This window comes from Gavialis gangeticus, unplaced genomic scaffold (genome assembly GCF_001723915.1).
Source record: "Gavialis gangeticus isolate Ggan-Ray unplaced genomic scaffold, GavGan_comp1, whole genome shotgun sequence".
In the NCBI taxonomy this organism is placed as follows: Eukaryota; Metazoa; Chordata; order Crocodylia; family Gavialidae; genus Gavialis; species Gavialis gangeticus.
In genome coordinates, this window is record NW_017729022.1 from 53,004,942 (window position 1) to 53,022,976 (window position 18,035).

Genomic DNA, 18,035 nt, shown 5'->3' on the forward strand with positions numbered 1-18,035 from the left:
AGGGGACAGTGAGTCAGGTGTGAGGGGCACCAGCAGGCCAGTGGGATGGGAAGCTGTGGGTTGGGGGTAAGCAGCACCGCCAGGGCCAGGGGACTGTTTTCTACCTAAACTATTTACAAGGTCGAAACTGAACATCATGTTTACAAATGGGTCCTGGTACAAAAAAGGTTGAGAACCACTGGTCTACCATATATACATTTCAAGGCTGCTCCTGGCTGCAGCTGCAAACTCCCCTGTCTCTTCCTTGGGGGTGGCTACAACTCCCCGACATCGTGTTTACACGTGCACCCAGGGCTGCAGCATACTGAGTCAGGTCAGAGCAGCCCTGGCTGGCAGGGGGCCCCAGGCATTGCTTAGGAGCTCACTTAGGACTCACATAGAAGCTCATCACTTTGGACGTGGTAAACCATAGCAAAAAAACCATGTGGCGTGCCGGTCTTGACACAGTTTAAATCGAAATGCTAAGATGTGTTTTTCTCTCTTGCATTTCAGGTTTGTTTGATTTTTTTTCCCTTGCTTCTCTTCTCTAGATTTTTTTTTTTAAGGAAGGCATTATAGCCATTTCAGATACAGTCTTGCAAACAGTTCCCTCATTCTCAAATAGGCAGTGATTTAAATCTGAGACAATGCTGTCAGATCTTTGCTGGCATTTATAATTTGAAAATTAAGATTCTTCTTTTAAGGTCTTTAGAATCACTGGGGTGATACTTGGGATTAACCCTCAGCACCACAACTTTAAAGATAATTCTATCATTTGTCAGTAAATGATTTATGGTAGGAGTTAAGTAATAACCATGGAGAGCAGAAAAGGGAGGGGTATGATTACAGAGAGGGGAGATGATAGACAAATATATTTTCTATAAGGGAACTTGCATATAAAGGTCACTGTGTTACTCATGGTGTACATTAATCAGCATCATATTTATTGAAATAACTGAGACCCCTTATTGGACACAGGTGTCAAGAGATCTATGGTTGGGAGTGGAATTATGGCACCCTTGGATATGGAAGTAGGAGCCCTACAAATTGAGGCAAGAGAAGTGATGTCCTGTGGATGCCACTCAGTGGAATATATGTCCTTTCCAGGCCTCCATGCTCTAAGGGGCGACAGGGGCCAAATGGTTCTTTACCCATGTTTACAGTATGCCAAGTACATACTGTAAATACTGAGAGCCACACACTGGTAGTTATTAACCTTATTTTCATTTTATGAAGTAGAGTTCAGGCTTGATAAATATGCAGTAATAAAGTATATAAAGCCACTGCACATAAGCACTTGAACTCATATGAATGGAAAACATATATTGAGCCTTCAACCTTTTCCTGCTTCCCCAAATTCCAAGCAATGAATAATTGTTCCCAAATGATAATCTGAACTGCTTTACAATCCAATTTTAAATATCTGGGGTGCTCTCTACTATTTCCCCAGGAGGATGATATTCCATATTGCCCTAATATTCTAAATCAGAGGTTCCCAAGCACTGGACCACAGACTGGTACCAGGCTGTGAAGAGTTGACTGCTGGGTCGTGGCACAAGCTGCCCACTTGGACCCCTATCTGTCCACCTGGGTAAGCAGCTTCCGCCCCTGGCAGTCATGTGTGGGGTTAAACCTGGGCAGCAGGGCAGCCCCACTAGGGAGGCAGCCACCTCCATGTGCTCCGTCCCACTCCTGTGCTGGTCCGCAGTATAAAAAAGGTTGGGAACCACTGTTCTAAATGATTAAAACTTTTTTTTAGAGTGGTGTGGCTCCAAATAGGTGCATGCTTAATCTGTAAATAAAAATATATATATATATATAAAAAAGTGTCATATAGGAGAAAACCCATTGTCTAGCTCTCTTAGTATTAGTTTTCCTACTCTGTCACAACTGACAGTTGGGACCTCTGACCTAGCAATATGACCCCAGCGCTAGTCAATAATAAAGGCTTGGGCCGATGATGTAACCTTCTGTCTCCCAGCAGGTCATTGTGCAATATCATGTTATGAATACAAGTGTCTTTCTGTCCCCAGCTGCTTTGTACATGGTTTTGAACACAAAGACTTCCCATTCTAATCCTAGTGAGTATGACTGCAGATATTCCAGTCCTGTTGCAGCCTTCTATTTGATTTCCAGGCCCTAGCTACAGCTATGATTTTTCTTTGGTCCCTTCACTAGCTGATGGTAACTAGGAGTTATACATTTGGTATGCTCCCTTCATTTATTTTCTGCGTTTGTTTTACAGGCAGAAAGCTGTGAAAGAGGACTGTCCTTGCACACAGCAACCCCAAAATGAGTGAAAAGACCACCTTAATTCCAGGAGAAATACCAGCATCATCTGGTCCCACCACACCACGCAAGGGGCCTCCCAAGTTCAAGCAAAGACAGACAAGACAGTTCAAGAGCAAGCCTCCTAAGAAAGGAGTAAAAGGGTAAGTGCATTAAGGAGCTGAATGAAAGCAGTGCAGCCCTTCACATATGCTAGTCACAGGCCATGTGGTGCACTTCTAATTGATTTGATACACTTTTTCATATATGCATCCTGACTACACAGAAACATTGAGAAGGCAGGATCTGTTCTCAAGGAGGGAAAATCATGCTGGTACTGACACTTTTTTCTTATGAATCCAGTAACTGTGCACCACGTTTTCCATAGAACTCAGTAGGAAAAACTTGGAAACAAACCTGCTATACCATGTTATTCCTAAGGAAGTCCTGCACAATCTTCCCCTTCCTTCTACAGTGAAGAACTTACGAGAGCTATTCTTTCATCTCTGGTGCTGATCTTGCGCTCTAACATTACAGGGGCAAAAGAAAAGCCTTACTGAGCAGCTCCCCTTTTTCTAGGCCTCTGTCTCCCATCATTTGGAAAATCCTTGTGAGAGGCTAGCTTTCTCTTCAGGTTCTATTCAAGCTCCACCTTACTTGTGTTGTCCTTTCCCATAGGTTTGGGGATGATATTCCAGGCATGGAGGGACTTGGAACAGGTAGGCATGTGGAATATTGTTCTTTTACTATTCTTGTTACAAGAACAATCAGTCACGATTCGTTATTTATAGGGAGTATCTGCTACAATCTGGTGTTAATCTTCTTTCTTTGCCTTCATGCTGTAGCACTGTAGGACTGGCCAGGTGCAATTTTCTTTCATTGTAATCAACTATGTAATGAACTATGGAACTAGGAAAATATTATGAAAAAAATCACTACATTTATCTGAATTTTTGAATGTTTTCACTCAGATGTGAATGTGCTCATTCTGCATTTGCTTTCTGTAAATAGTCTTGCAAATGAATTCCCCAGCAGGGATGTTCACAGAAAAAAAATCTATGCCAATAATGGAGGGAAGTCACAGAAAGTGCATTTCAAATTGTTGCTTGTTAATATTCCCACCAGAATCTCAAATTCTAGGAGTTACATTCATCCAGTTGGGAATCAGAAACGTATTATACGTTACCTTGCAATTGGTCAAAACAGCTCTGGCCATGGACAATTTGAAAACAAAAGAGAAGGAATGAAAAGTAAATTGAATAATTAGAAACATTTTCTTTGAGTCATTTACATAGATCTAGTCATAGGCGGTTCTAAGATTTTAAAAAGGAGGGGTGCAGATGGTGTGGTACATCATCACATGCAACATAACACATTTTTCTCCAGTTAAACTAGAAGCTTTACTAATATGCTGGGGGCACTAGATTATTCATTTTAAGATCAAAGCAAAAACAAATGTAAGATTTAATTATTGGAATGTGCACTAATTTGCTAGAGAATATGTTAAATTAAAAAAAAAATAAAGCAGACAAAAATAGTCAAAATAGTCAAATAATATTGGGTCATTAATCCTGTAGTCATAGTTAAATATACTTCTCTTCTTCAGATATAGCATTTTGACAGTGTCTCCAATAGTTTGGTGTCAGTCAATTCTACACCTGAGCCAATATTAGGAGTGTGCGAAGTGGGCCCTATTCGATTCAGATTCGGCTCAAATCACTGTTCCCAATTCGATTCAGCTGAATCCAAATCTGAAGATTCGATGCTGATTCGGAGAACCAGCGATTCGGACATGGACACAGCTTTAAAAGTTTTTTCTACATACCTCGAGATAGCAGGCACAGCTCATGATTGCTGCAATGCTGGGGCCCATGGAACATCCTACAGGAGTACGGGGGCGCCCTCCACATGCTCGGCGATAAACCTGGAAGTGGACCGGAAATGCTCCCAGTCCACTTCTGGGTCTGCCAGGTAGCATGCTGGGGGGTGCTCCTGTGCCTCCTCAGCTTGGCAATTAACCACAGGGGGACCCCGGGTGCCCCCCCAGACCCAGGAGGCACCAGTCGCCAAGCCGGGGAGGTGCGGGGGGGCCCCACAGTGCGTTCCCCAGCGGATCTGGAAGTGGACCAGAAGTGCTTCTGGTCCACTTCTGGGTCTGCTGCCAAGCATGCTGTGAAGCATCCTATGCTTCTGTGAGACAGTCCATGTGCCCCAGCATTGAAGCACTCATGAGCCCTTGCTCCCTAGAGGCATGTAGAAAAAACATTCAAAGCTGTCTCTATATCCGAATCTCTGAATTGATTCGGAGGGTTCCGATTCGATTCGGAAAGATTAAAGGGTCCTCTGATTTGATTTGGAGATTTGGCCACTGAAATTGGGATGAATCTCCACCAAGTCGAATCGGGGACTGAAGCTTTGTACAGCTCTAGTTAATATTACTGCACCTTAGTTAAGGTTTTTAGCTAGAGTTAAAAGTCTGCACAGCTGTGAAATAGGAGAGAGACATTACTGGTTAACAGACAGTACAACTGCTGAAGCAAGGATAGTTTAACCAGTGGAAAGTTAAGACCCTTAAAAAGGAGAGGGGCATTAGCATGTTTGGAGTGGAAGGAGATTAGCTGGAATCAGTAAGATGATAATGATCCATGAAGTCAATTGACTCCCTCACTGCTGCCTAAATAGAAAGGCCTCTGCCCCTTCCAGGCCCAGGGAATTGGTTTTTAAGTTTGGGTAGAGCAAGAATCAAGAATCAAATTGGGGGGGTGACTGCATCACTGCATCCCCCCACCTGCATCTGCCTCTGCATCTAGTTATTAATTACTGAACATGAGATACCAGATCATAAGGACAATTGGTTGGTTTCGATACAGCCATAATACCATGCAAGAACACTGATCTTGTTCAGTGTTGTAGGAAATGACATATATGACTGGAAGAACACCCTTGTCTGCCAAGTCTTTAAGTGGAAGCCCATTTTCCTTGCTCCTACCTCAAGAAGTATGAAGTAAATTAGGCTGCCCAGCCCTATGAACAGCAATATGTGTGAAGTGTAATGATCTTGCCCTGTTTTTCTCCTCCTCCCTTGCAGATATCACAGTGATCTGTCCATGGGAGGCTTTCAGTCATCTGGAACTGCATGAGCTGGCCCAGTTTGGGATCATCTAAGTCACCAGAGTCACTGCTGGTCCTAGCAACTTCCGGTGTTTCAGAAAGGTCTTCATCAATGTTGACATTTTTTTTTCAGCTCTTCCATCCACCTGATGACCTTTTATTGATGATGTGTAGAAGGGACTTTGTGACACGGAGCTAATTCTGAACAATTCCTTCTCAGATTATCTTGGCTAGCAGTTATCAAGGACCCTGAATAACCAACATGGTTCATCAGATGAACTTAGTGGGGTTATTTAACTACATCTGAATGTTCTGTCTTCTCCCTGGTGTATTCAACATGTTTGCGATATCAGCCCTGTATCTTAGGTTACTTCGTGTGTGGATTTTTATTCTGTATCCCCCCAGCTGCTTGAGATACTGTGTGTATGTGTACTCTGTTTGAAATCTTACTCTGTATTGCCACTCTCTCATTGACAGGTGATGTTGTATTAAGCTTTCTTAGAATGTTCTCCCGTCCAGGGTTTCTCTGGACACAAGAAGTCCAACCAATATAAAGATATTCCATGACATCTGGGCCAGTTGTCCATTATTCTCAGGAATGTGGAATAGGTTTTAAGAGTCATCTGTTCAGCCATTGTAACATCTTTCAATAGAAAAGTGAACCTGGACTCTCTCCCTTGGATATCCATAAGAAACCATCATTAAGATTCAGTTCATCAACAAGAGGAAAGAAGGGACTGGGAATATTGCATCTACCCTGGATTAATCGACAGGTTAGTCAAGTAACCATTAGATTTCCGTTATTACAGGAAGGACAAATGAAAGCCTGAATGTCCAAAAATCACTAACCAGTTTAAGAAGATAAAGTCAAACTGCAATTTGTCACTTAACAGTGACATACACTATAGGAAGAAGATTTGTTTTATTCTTATAATCTGTCTGGGGAAAAGTTGCTTGGTCCCAATTTTGGATTTCACAATAAGTTTAATGATCTCTCATCAGTGGGATTTTTTCCTTTCTTAATTAGGAACATGTCAAGAAGAGTCAATATTATAGTAATTTTTTAAATCCAGACTGACAATCCATTGGAGAGAACACTCTTCTCTTTTCTAAAATAGTGCCATTCCCTGTCAGCAACTGCTGGGCCATTAACAAAGTTCCTTCTTTAGAGTATGGGTGATTAAAAATAAATACATTAAAAAGAGATACTGAAAACATTCCTCTTCTGAATATTAGACAGGCACATTCCTTCTTACTAGCAGAGTACAGCTAATATGTCTCATTCTTAAAGAGCCTAAAATTAGCACTTTCCTTAACATTCCCATATTTGGCTGAATACCTGTTGTATACAAATTTTGGGTCACCTTTTCTTGTTCCTATTTGTTTTAAAATGTTTACAGAGGCACAGTTTGAATAAAAGAAATAATACATAATTCAGAGAGATTACATTTGCTCCTTTTAATTGTTGACAATGTTAAGATTTATAAAAATAATTTTAAAACACAGTGTCTATTCTTTTTGAGAGAGAGAGTCCCTGAAATTTTAAATTTTCAGAAGCAGCAGTGAGAGGTGAAAATGGTGCAAGGAAGAAAATAGTTTAAATGTCCTGTCAAAATATTACAGCAGTAACACATGGTAATAAATTATGCGTTGTTCTTTTATTAAAAAAAATTAAAATGTTTTAAAATCCTGAAAATATGATCTCAATTTATTAAATGATATACAAAGAATAGGAGAAATAAGGATTTCTTACGGTGATATCTTTAACTGTATAGTTGGGATAAAGTTAGACAAGCTCTCAAATGCAAGACATTCTCCTTTCGGCCTACCAGGAAGATAATGGAGCATTTCACTCTGAGTTTTTCTTGTGATTAAGGAAGAAACTTCTCTGATGCACTGCTTTCATTAATTTTATGCAATGACCATTAAATATTAAGTTCAGATGCAAAAGGAGCACCAGAGAGGAATCTGGATAATGTCTGACTTGCGGTGTGGTGGTCAGCACACTGGACACAGAAGTTACAAAGATGGGCATTCAAACCCTTTGGAGTTGAAACTATTACTTGAGTCTCCAACTTCTTGTGCAAGTGTTTAAACTAGTCATAGGACTAAAACACGGGCTTCTCTACCTCCACCCCCTCATTTTCCTGGAATTTACACTCCAGTATGCATACATGTGGGTGTGTACCTACCCAGACCTCCTACATATGCTTGATCTACATGCCCACATTTACCAGGACAGGTAAAAAATGGCCACACAGACAGCTAGAAGACAGCCATTTAGATGCACAAAAGGAAACACAATTCTTTGCATCTTCAGGTCTCTACTCTTCTATCATCCCATGATATCAACCCTATGGGAATCTCTGAAGTTCATATCACTCAGGACATCACCATAAAACAGTACACCTTGCAGGTAATATTAATGATGCATTGTCATCTCCAGAGAAGGTGATGATTCCCTTATACTCTCTCACCCAGACAACCTTCAAAACTTGTCAAGATCTGCTGAAGAGGTTTGCAGATTCCCTATAAATCTTTCTGGAAGAGGTTCAAGAGTGCTAACCCAAAGAGGTAGATTTTCTACGTATTATTATGCTGAAATTGGACAGCAGACACCCGGTATGGTTTTTGCCAACTCAAAAAAAGAATAAACAAGAGAAATCAGGTACCATCTACACAGTATTGGTTTCATTGGTGCTGGTGGCCATGAATAAAATGACACAGCAACAACAAAGAACAAAACCAAACACATTTTTGGTCAAAAATGCTGTTCTACAGCAAGGCTTCATTTTCCCAAATTACCAAGTACTGTTGGCTCCTTATGAAAACAGAAGCAGCAGCAGGTGGAAGCATAATATGCAAAAGACAAGACGCACCTAATACTGTGGTTACCAAATTAAAAACCTGCATTAAGGCCCAGGTCTCTCAAGAACAGAGTCTGATAAACTGTAAAAAATGCACCACCTGCAGGAAAGAAGAATAGACTAGAGGGGCTGGATTAGGTCTTTGCCATCTCTACTTTCTATGAATCTAAGAAATACTAAAGTATATAAAATGAACAGCTTGTTTTTCATATAATATCCATAATTCCTCCCAACAATAGCAAATGTAAATACATAAATCAACTCAAAGCTACAAGCATGTGTATTTTTTTTTAATTCAACAAGATACAGAAACAGCAGTAAAGAAATGAAGACACCCTAAGCAATAACAGATAATGAAATATAAAGTCTTCGCTTGTTTGGTTTGACACGTGGCTGAAACAAAATCTTAAGGAGATATTCTATCATCATTTCACTATCTGTTATCTGTCAGGATATCCTAAAAGCAAGCAAAGAGATTGAATGCAAAAGCAGCTGATGATTAGTGATGTCTTTTTATGGGTTTATAATATCACATGGTCAGCTGCTAAAAACTTAATTTCCAGGTCAGTACTTGTTGCCATGGGCACAGGGCTGAATAAGGATGACCACCCAGGAAAACTTCAGCAGTGAAAAGCAGATTAGTTTGGATAGGTCTGGGATGGGCAGAGTGCTCAGTAGTGTTTGATGAGGTTACATCTGTATTGATTCAAACAAAATGTAAAATCCTTTTTTGTTTTTCCTTGAACACCCCTCTCCCCAAAGTTCTCTAACAGGTCTGATTAGGCCTGGCTTGTCAACATATGGCCCGCGTGACACCATGAAGCCCACCAAGCCGTTTTCTGAGGCCAGGGGTGCTGCCCCTTGTCTCACCCCTTGTCCCTCCCCCAGCAGCTTCCTAAGGGCTGCTGAAGGGCTGGGGAAAGGACAAGGTTCCCACACGCAGTGAGCAGTGCCCCACGGCAGGGCCCGGGCACACACGTGATCCCTGGTGCCCAGACGACTTATCAAGCATCCTTGAAAGCAGGCAGAAGCAGCTGTGCGGGGCCGGGGCTCAGCGGTGGAGCTGCGCGGGGCCGAGGCAGGAGCAGGAGGCAGCACAGGCACACAGTCGCCGGGGCAGCGAGGCGGGCGCCTTTGCAGCACATCCCGGGGAGGCTGCGGCCGGGAGGACAAGGAGGAGCCCGGACTGGGGCTCCTGCACGTGGCAGCAGCTCTCCCCGCCCCGTGCCCAGCGGAGCCACGAGTCTCTCTCGCAGCCGCTCGGGTGCACTGAGGAGCCCCCGCTCCCTCACCCCTCCCCACCCACCCGCTGCAAGGCAGCGAGTGGCAGAGGCTGCAAAGCACCGCGCAGGTGTCTCCCGCCAAGACACATCCCTCCACCTTTGATTAGTTTCCCCTGTGGCTGATAGCTGTTCCACATTTAATCTGTCGACTGGCATTATGCTTCTTTCATTATGCATTATGCGAAAGTGTTTATTTTAGTCAAGTGTTTGGCATTATTTCATTGTTTCTTTTATATTGTTTTTATTTTGGATTTTAAACCACATTTCCAGACCCATTTCATTGTCACTTCCCGCAACTTCATTGGTGTCAAAGGTCACGTGACATCACTTCCTGATGTGATACCGCTTCCTGTGAGGTCTTTGAATATGGCTTGCCCAGCCGCTGGGTGATGAAAAGTTCATGATCCGGCCCCACATTCAAAGAGGTGGGACACCCCTGGATTAGGCCAATTACCATTAACAGGGTAATAGGGAAGGAGCTACAACTTTATAAAACACTGCTGCCTTTCACCATTTTTAGTCCTCATTTCTATGGTCATCACAGGCCTTGCCATTTGTCCTGTACATCTCTGAGTCTCATACATTTTCTTGGCCTGCTTTCTAACCATATTCCCACTCTCATTACCTCTATTTTCATCCCTTCTCCCCTCCACCCACATTCTTTTAACTCTCTCCTTCCTCCTATCTCCTCTCTGCTTCCTCTTTATCCCAGTCTTCTTTATGGACTCCATTTACCAACTCCTCTTTACCTTTCCCAAAGGGTTTTATATTCCCTTTGAACAGCTGTAAGTAGCTATACATGATAGTAAATAATCAGAACCAAAATTCTAATACAATAAAGGGCTTAATCCACCTGTGTGTCTGTCAGCCAATCACAATGCTTACTGAAACAACCAATCAGAGTGCTCCGCAGGGGATGGAGTGGGAGGCAGAGTACCGTCATGACAGCAGGGATGGAGGGCGTGGAGTTGGGGGGGGAGGGGGCAAGGCCAGTGCTGCCCCCCGGCCTGGCTCCTTAGAGGCAACAGCACAGGGTGCTGGCAGAGAGGGATGGAGGGGAAGGTGGAGCAAGCTTCCCTCCCGCCCCACATCCAGCCCCGCTTCATCCCCGAAACAGCAGCAGAGTGTGGTGGTGGTGGTGGCCAACACGTGCAAGCTTCCTCCTCCTTCCCCCTGCATCCAGGGAAGCTTGCATGTGGCCGCTGCCACCGCTCCAGGGATGAAGGGGGGCTGGATGCGGAGCAGCAGCAGGGGCTGCCACATGCAAGCTTGGCCCTCCCCACCCCCACCCCTGGGAAGCAGTGGCAGCACAGAGTGATGGATGGTGGTGCTCTGTCCCCTCCCGCCTGCATCCTGCCCCTTCCCCATCACTCTTGATGGGCAATTCACTAGTATTTTTATAAAAATGAAGAAAATTCAGTGGAAACAGTCCTGAGCTATGTGAATTATTTCCATAGTGTGGTCAATGGGGACATATTCTTAGACAAGAAATGGAATTTATATAATCATTTTAGTCACCTTACCTTTCTCCAGTACGGGTCAGTGTTTTATTTCTCACCTTCAGAAGGATGTGTGAAGCACCTAATTAACTTATGCCTCTCTAAATTAATTTCGTAGTTTCATAGTTGGTAGGGTCGGAAGGGACCTGAGCAGATCATCAAGTCCGACCCCCTGCCATGGCAGGAAAAAGTACTGGGGTCAAACGACCCCAGCAAGGTGTCCGTCTAGCCTCCTCTTAAAGACCCCCAAGGTAGGAGCCAGCACCACTTCGCTTGGAAGCTGGTTCCAGATCCTAGCCGCCCTGACAGTGCAGTAGCGTCTCCTGATGTCTAATCTGAATCTACCCTCTGCCAGCTTGTGACCGTTATTTCTAGTCACTCCTGGTGGCGCTTGGGGGAACAGGGACTCCCCCAATGCCTGCTGGTCCCCTCTGACTAGTTTGTAACAGGCCACTAGATCCCCCCTCAGCCTTCTCTTGTGGAGGCTGAACAGGTTCAGGTCCCGTCACCTCTCCTTATAGGGCCTGCCCTGCTGCCCCCTGATCATGCGAGTAAATTTGTTAAAGGCCACTCTGTCCTGCCTTCTGCCTGCCTTCAAACTAACATGGCAAGCTACCTTTCTATGCAATGTTATGTTACACTAGACATTTAGATGATCTAACTTACCTTTGCAAGAAAGAATGATTCTCTTACCAGTAGTAAATAGCTGATGTGCTCATCTAACATGACTAAGACTCATTTGCAGTTTGCTGGGACTTGCCCCTTGAAAAGTCTTTCCTCATAGTCACTGAAAACAAGACTTTGAAGGGATACTGCACAGGGATGTATCAGAACTCAAGTGTAATGTGAAGAATTTACAATCTTGCTTGTGTTGCTAACAGTTGCATTAGTTTAATTCGGGGCGGGCAATTATTTCGGGCGGAGGGCCGCTTACCCAGTTTTGGCAAGCTGTCGAGGGCCGCCTGAGTAGCCCTGCCCCTTGACAGGTGCCCTACCCCTTGGTCACCATCTTAGGACCAATGTCCCAATGTCTTGGGACCAACATCCCAGGGCCAACACCAGTGGGGTGCAGAGCGGGGCTCAGGCTGGCAGGAGTCTGTGGTGTGGCTGGGCTGTACCAGCAGGAAGAGTGGGGAGCTAGCCCGGCTCCATAGAGCCCCTGCAGGCCAGGGGCCTGTACTCCTGCTGCCCTGCTATAGGCCCTGCTGGCACTGGCCCCGGGACACCGGTGCAGTCCCTCTGCTCCCACACCCGCTCACTCCCAGTGGCCCCCAGGCCTGCAGTACAGGCAGGGGGTAGCGCACAGCCCCAACCCCCTGCTCACTGGCAGGGAAGGGGCTGGTGCAGAGCACTGGGAAAAGCAACCCCTCCCCTGCCCTGTAGCCCGTGCTCCCTGCTGAGGGCTGTTTGCAGCCCGTACAGGGCTGTCCTGAGCAGGCACAGGCAGCCCCACGTGGGCTGCAACTGGCTGCAGCGCAGGGTGCGGACCACAGGATGGACAAAGGGCCGCTTTTCCCATGGACTCAGCACCAGCCTGGACTCAGCCTGGGCCCTGCACCAGCTCTGGGCTCACCCATTGGGGCTGTGCCATGGCAGCAGCAGCTGCAGCCCCCACACTTGCCATGCTGGGCAGTGTTTGCTGCTGCTGCCTGCCTAGAGCTCACACGCTGAGCAGCACAGAGGCAGCGCTGGCAGCCGCACTGCAGCCTACTGTGGCACGAGCTCCGGGCAGGCAGCAGCAGCAAACACTGCCCAGCATGGCAAGCGGGGGAGCTGCAGCTGCTGCCACCATGGTGCAGCCCCAACAGGTAAGCCCAGAGCCAGGCTACAAGCTAGTGCTGAATGTGGGGAAAAAAGCGGTCCCTTGCCCACCCCATGGCCAGCACCTGACCTGCAGCTGCTCACGGCCCAAGTGGGGCTGCCTGTGCCTGCTCAGAACAGCCCTGCACGGACTGCAAGCGACAGCAGCAGGGAGCGCCAGCCACGGGGCGGACAAGGAGGCACCTTTCCCCGCTCTCTGCACCAGCTCCTGTCCTGTCCTGCCCTCCCCTCCCCTCTTACCTGAGTTTCCGGCACTGGGGCAGCCATGTGGTCCCAGGCCAGAAGCCCCAGCCTTCTGCCTGAGGGGGCAGTTGCGGGAGCCCACCAGGCTTCCCCTGACTCCTACTGCCCCTGGTTCCTGTCATTTTTGACAGGAACCAAGGACAGACAAACTTTAATTTTCAAAATTTTTTTTAGGGGCAATGGCCATGGGCCGTATTTTGCCCACCCCTGGTTTAATTGCACATATTTCTCTTTGTGTTACAATTGTGAAGAACGGGGCCCTGGGAAAAGTTTCAGCCAATTCCTAAAGAATGAGGTCATCTGTTTTTTCTACTGAACTGGTACAGCAACTAGGGATTATAGTTCAAATGTGCTTAATGATGCTACTTAGTCTTAACTTCTATACAGAGAAGGGAAGTCATTCTCCATGGCCTGTGAAATCCTTTAACCTATGCAACGCACCTGCCAAATGTGCTGCCCTGAGAGACTAAACAAGCTTCATCTATTTAATCTATTAGATGCAGTTAATAAATGAATGGATCACATTGTATATCGCAGAGGGGCTTTTCATCTAGAAAGTATAGGGAAAACAAGATCCTGTGGCAGGAAGCTAAAGCTAGGCAAATTCAGACTAGAAGCATGACACAGCTTTTTAACAGTGAGGATAACTCATCTTCAGAACAGCTTGTCTGAGAACGTGCATCACTTGAAATCTAGTTTTGATGACACTGAAATAAATAATCTGTAGCTCAAAGAAAAGCATGGGGCTTAATGCAGGAAATACTGCAATAAATCTCTGGCCTGTGGTACACAAGACATTAGACAGTATTATCACTACACCGACTTCTGGTCTTACAAACCTATTAAACTTTTCCACTGATTGGTTCTACTTGGCAGCTGGTAAAGCAAATTCTAGTGACAGTTTTTTTTCCCCCAAGTGTTATGTTTAGAGATATCATACACTTTTGTGTACCGTTCCTCTCAACTGACAGGAAATGAGTTTAACGTGCATAAAAAACTTCCAGGAAATTACAGAATTCAAAGAAAACTCATCTCTCTACTGCCCAAAGCCAGGCCCCAGCCTAGGCCTGAGACCCGAGCCTAGCTCACTGAATTCCTACTCCATGTATGTCTAAGCCAAGGGTTCCCAACATTTGTGTGCCCAAGGGCACATCTGAATTTAAAAGAAAAGCAGTGGGTGCCAATATGAATATTCAAGTTTAGAATTTAGATCAATCCAATCATCTGATCCATTACTTAAAATTGCATTAGATCTGCAACTTCAAAATGCAGCTTTCATTTTCTTACAAAAATATTTAGGTACAAAATATTTGTTGGAATAATGATTTGTATTGATCATGAAAATGCACACAGGCACCTAAATAAACCTCAGGGGGCACCATGGCACCTGTGGGCACTGCGTTGGGAACTGCTGGTCTAAGCTCAGCAGTTAGGCAGATTTAGGGGGATCTTGAGCATGTCACTGATGATCTTGATCTTGAACCTTGTCATTACTCTCAGACTCTCCTGAGACAGAGACCTTAAGAACAGTACTGGTGCACACATTCGGGGCTCCTTTCAGCCATCTACTGTAACAAATTGCTGAGCCTGAACATAAGCAGACCAAAAGGAAGAAACCAGTCTCTTGTTAGACCAGTCTAATAAAATGTATCATTTCGGAACCAAGAATTCTAGATTTTTGCATTTGTTTTTGTCTCAGACCAACACGCTACCAAGTACATCCCTGAAACTAACTGAGGAACTGATGACTTCTACGTCAGGTAATCAAGCAAACATCTTCATTAGATTCTCATTTTGAAGCATTACAAATGTAGCAACAGCCTCTTATCTTTGTTTCTTTGCTTATGCGCTCTGCAGCACCAAGGGTTGCCAGTAGTGAAGTTTCATTGACACCTTTCTCTCCTTGGTGGGTGTGATTTCCTGCCTGTGCCACAATTAGTTCAACCTGGAAAGCAATTCATTGATACAGTGTGGTATTTTCTTACCACTCCTTCCTTCAAGCTGAGAAGCTGGTGGTGGTAATTTCCACCCTTTCCTATTTTCTAGAATAGAATTACTGATAGCTGGCAGCTAACATTGCATAATATTTGCTGACAAAGTTTATCTATAATTAACTCAAAGAGTGTTGAGTGATGCATTTTTCACTTGTTTACTTCAATATGGAGTGCAAAATGCCTCAGCTAACAGCATACTTTATATATACCCATAGATATTCATGGACTCGCATAGGAATCTGACAGACCATATGGACAGACTGCCCAGTTATCTCTGTGTAGGTACCATGCCCCTCAGGCTAACATCTCCTGCCTGCACCACAGAATCTGAATCCACACAACATGTACAAACGAGGTCAGAATTATCTTGCATGGGAAAATGCTAGTAGGATTGCAGTAGTGAAGGAAGCTGCAAAGACCTTTAACCTTGGCATGTCACACCTTGCCTTAACCCTTGGAATCCTGGATATTCAGAGGAGCTTTAATAACTTGTTGCAGGAAAGAAGAATGTTAATTTATACCATTCCTATGTCAGACTATTGGGCAGTGGAACAGGTGTGCTATACCTTCCATTCTCATTGTCACAAAAACAGAGAGGATGATATGGAATATGGCTCTCAATCATATGGTTATTCAAGTTGCAAAAAGTGATCAGTGCTGGATTAGCAGCACAGTATTACTATACAACTATTAAGAGTTGTAGAACTTTTCTTCGTGAGAAAGAGAACATTTGCTGCCTTAACTATATTTATTACATACGTTCAACTTCATCAATAACTTAGATTAGGTATAGAGCAAAATAGCTGTAGTTGCTTCCTACTAACAGCTATTAGAGTGCCTCATAGGTAGGAAAAAAATCATCTTGTTCCACAATTAGTCTCCCATGCTTTATAAGCACTCCTAAGATAGAGGGTCAAATCTTTAGCTAATGAAAACTGATGTTGCTCCATTGATTTCCAATATATGTACTACAGCTGACTGCAGCACAAGTTTCCTGGTTCTTTCAGGGAACCCTAAGGTCATTTTTGTTTCCTGCTTTCAGGAAATGGGTTTGTTTTTTTCATTTAACAAAACTTCTTTCTTCATGTTTGATTTTCTAGGGCAGTGCTATTTACAGTACCATCCATTGGCTGAAACTAAGGACAGAACAAAAGGAGGAGACTAACAGTAAATCAAGTTAGATTGATTGAAACACTGAGGCCTTGTCTTCACTAGGAGAAAAGGTATAATGTTCTTACCCTGTGATATGTGGTAACAAATACACAGTAAAGTCTTATTGAAGACAAGATAAACAGAAGTATTACAATGTATTAGCAGGTCACCAAACTGCGTTGTCTTCAGAAGGTTTTTACTGTATGTGAGTTACCATGGATCAGCTAACAGCAAGTGAGGACACCCTTCCTTTCCTAGTGTGAATGAATCCTCAGTGTTTGTTTCCATCTGTTCCCTATGTTGTAAATGTCAAAATTGATTAGTTTATCATGGATGACTGAGATTCCCTGACTCAAATGAGATAGTTAGACCCACCCAAGACCAAGGCAATATCCCCACAGGCTTGAAAATGATGCCTTAGTGTTAATGCCTGTGTCTAAGATACCATTAAAAGTATGTCTACACATCCAGACAGTAGAACCCTCAAATGAATGTCCTGTGCTGTTCCATGTGGGCAGTCTTCTGAATCAGGCGCAGTACAGCATCATTGATTCAGTGCTCTGGGTGAACAAATTAGCACTTCACCTTGCAAAACACTTTCCCCCCAAGGAAAGTCACCCACTGCGAGTGCAGCACTGATGTCCAGTTCATGGCCACATCATGTCCAGTTTAGGAGGCCACGCTTCGTGCAATGCTGCATATCTGAAGCCAAACCCCTGCCTGGCATGGTGAGTCTGCTGTCTAGACACGTCTTAAGAGATGTTGGACTGCAGGAAGCCACCAATGTTGTCAAGACAGACCCTGTCAGAGTTGCTATCCAACTCCATTGGTGTTGTTCTGGAGTTAGGAGTTTCTGGTCACATCGCACTCCTTCAGTAAGTGCAGAGTTCAATTATAAGGCCATTAAATCAGCAGCAATGAGGTTTACCTTAATATAAAGGGCATGGATGGATATGATCTCTTTAAGAGAAGTGCTAGAAAGGTAGCTTTACAACCATCTATTCAAGGGACAGCCCAAATGCTCAAGTGCCGTGCAATGAATCACAACTTAGAAAACAGGCTGCCTGTAGACATGGGGGTGAGGGGACAGTGCTTTACTTTAAACTCAGTGCACTCCCGCACTGAGCCCAGTGTATGCCCAGAAGAGACCCGGCGTTAGTTGGCTCTGGCTTTCCCAATGTCTATATAGATCGGGTGCTTCCTCAGGGCTTTTTGGAGCTTTTATCTAAAGCTGATTCAATCAGCTATTAGGTAAAAGCACCAAAAAGCTTCACTGAAGCACCTGATCTATACAAATGCTGCTGGTCAAAGTAACAAGTTGCTGCTTCTGGTAAAGTGCGTTTTTGGAATTTTGTGGGGCTTTTTCCCCACATTTGTCAGTGCCCACAGTTATTTTAAAAAAAAACAACCTGTTCAAATCCTTTCAACAGGCGAAACACACAACGGAGAAACTATGTTAGTATGTGCTCAAAGGAATGAATAGCCAATGGTTATGAACTATCCATAACCTACCCTTCACTTACCATGAATGACAACCAACTGAAGCATTAATACCGGGTAGAAAGAGATTAATAAATATTAGATTGGATGACATTTAGTGATGCAACAGAAGGGCAAAAGGGAGACATATTTAGACATCTCTATGAGTAGTAAAAGAAGGTCATAAATATGGTCTTTATCAAAATCATTTGCCCTTTATAAAAAAAAATATTACAATACACTCAAAAACTGGACAGGATTTTCTACCAGGTGTCAGGTAGATTTGTCATCATAATCAGGTTTTACATTTTTCCCCTCCAATATATTTAAGCACAAGGT

At 44.2% G+C, this 18,035-nt stretch overlaps 1 protein-coding gene across 3 annotated transcripts in view; it reads left to right on the forward strand.

The window, feature by feature from the left end:
* Positions 1–6,801, forward strand: part of PDE6H (phosphodiesterase 6H) — a 53,067-nt gene extending 46,266 nt beyond the window's left edge. For all 3 annotated transcript variants that reach the window (XM_019514964.1, XM_019514961.1, XM_019514962.1), the window contains 3 exons: positions 2,225–2,411; positions 2,926–2,966; positions 5,336–6,801. In XM_019514964.1, the coding sequence (XP_019370509.1) occupies positions 2,272–2,411; positions 2,926–2,966; positions 5,336–5,412 (258 nt within the window). In that variant the 5' untranslated portion in view covers positions 2,225–2,271 and the 3' untranslated portion in view covers positions 5,413–6,801. The remainder of the gene's footprint in view (positions 1–2,224; positions 2,412–2,925; positions 2,967–5,335) is intronic.
* Positions 6,802–18,035: the final 11,234 nt, after the last annotated feature.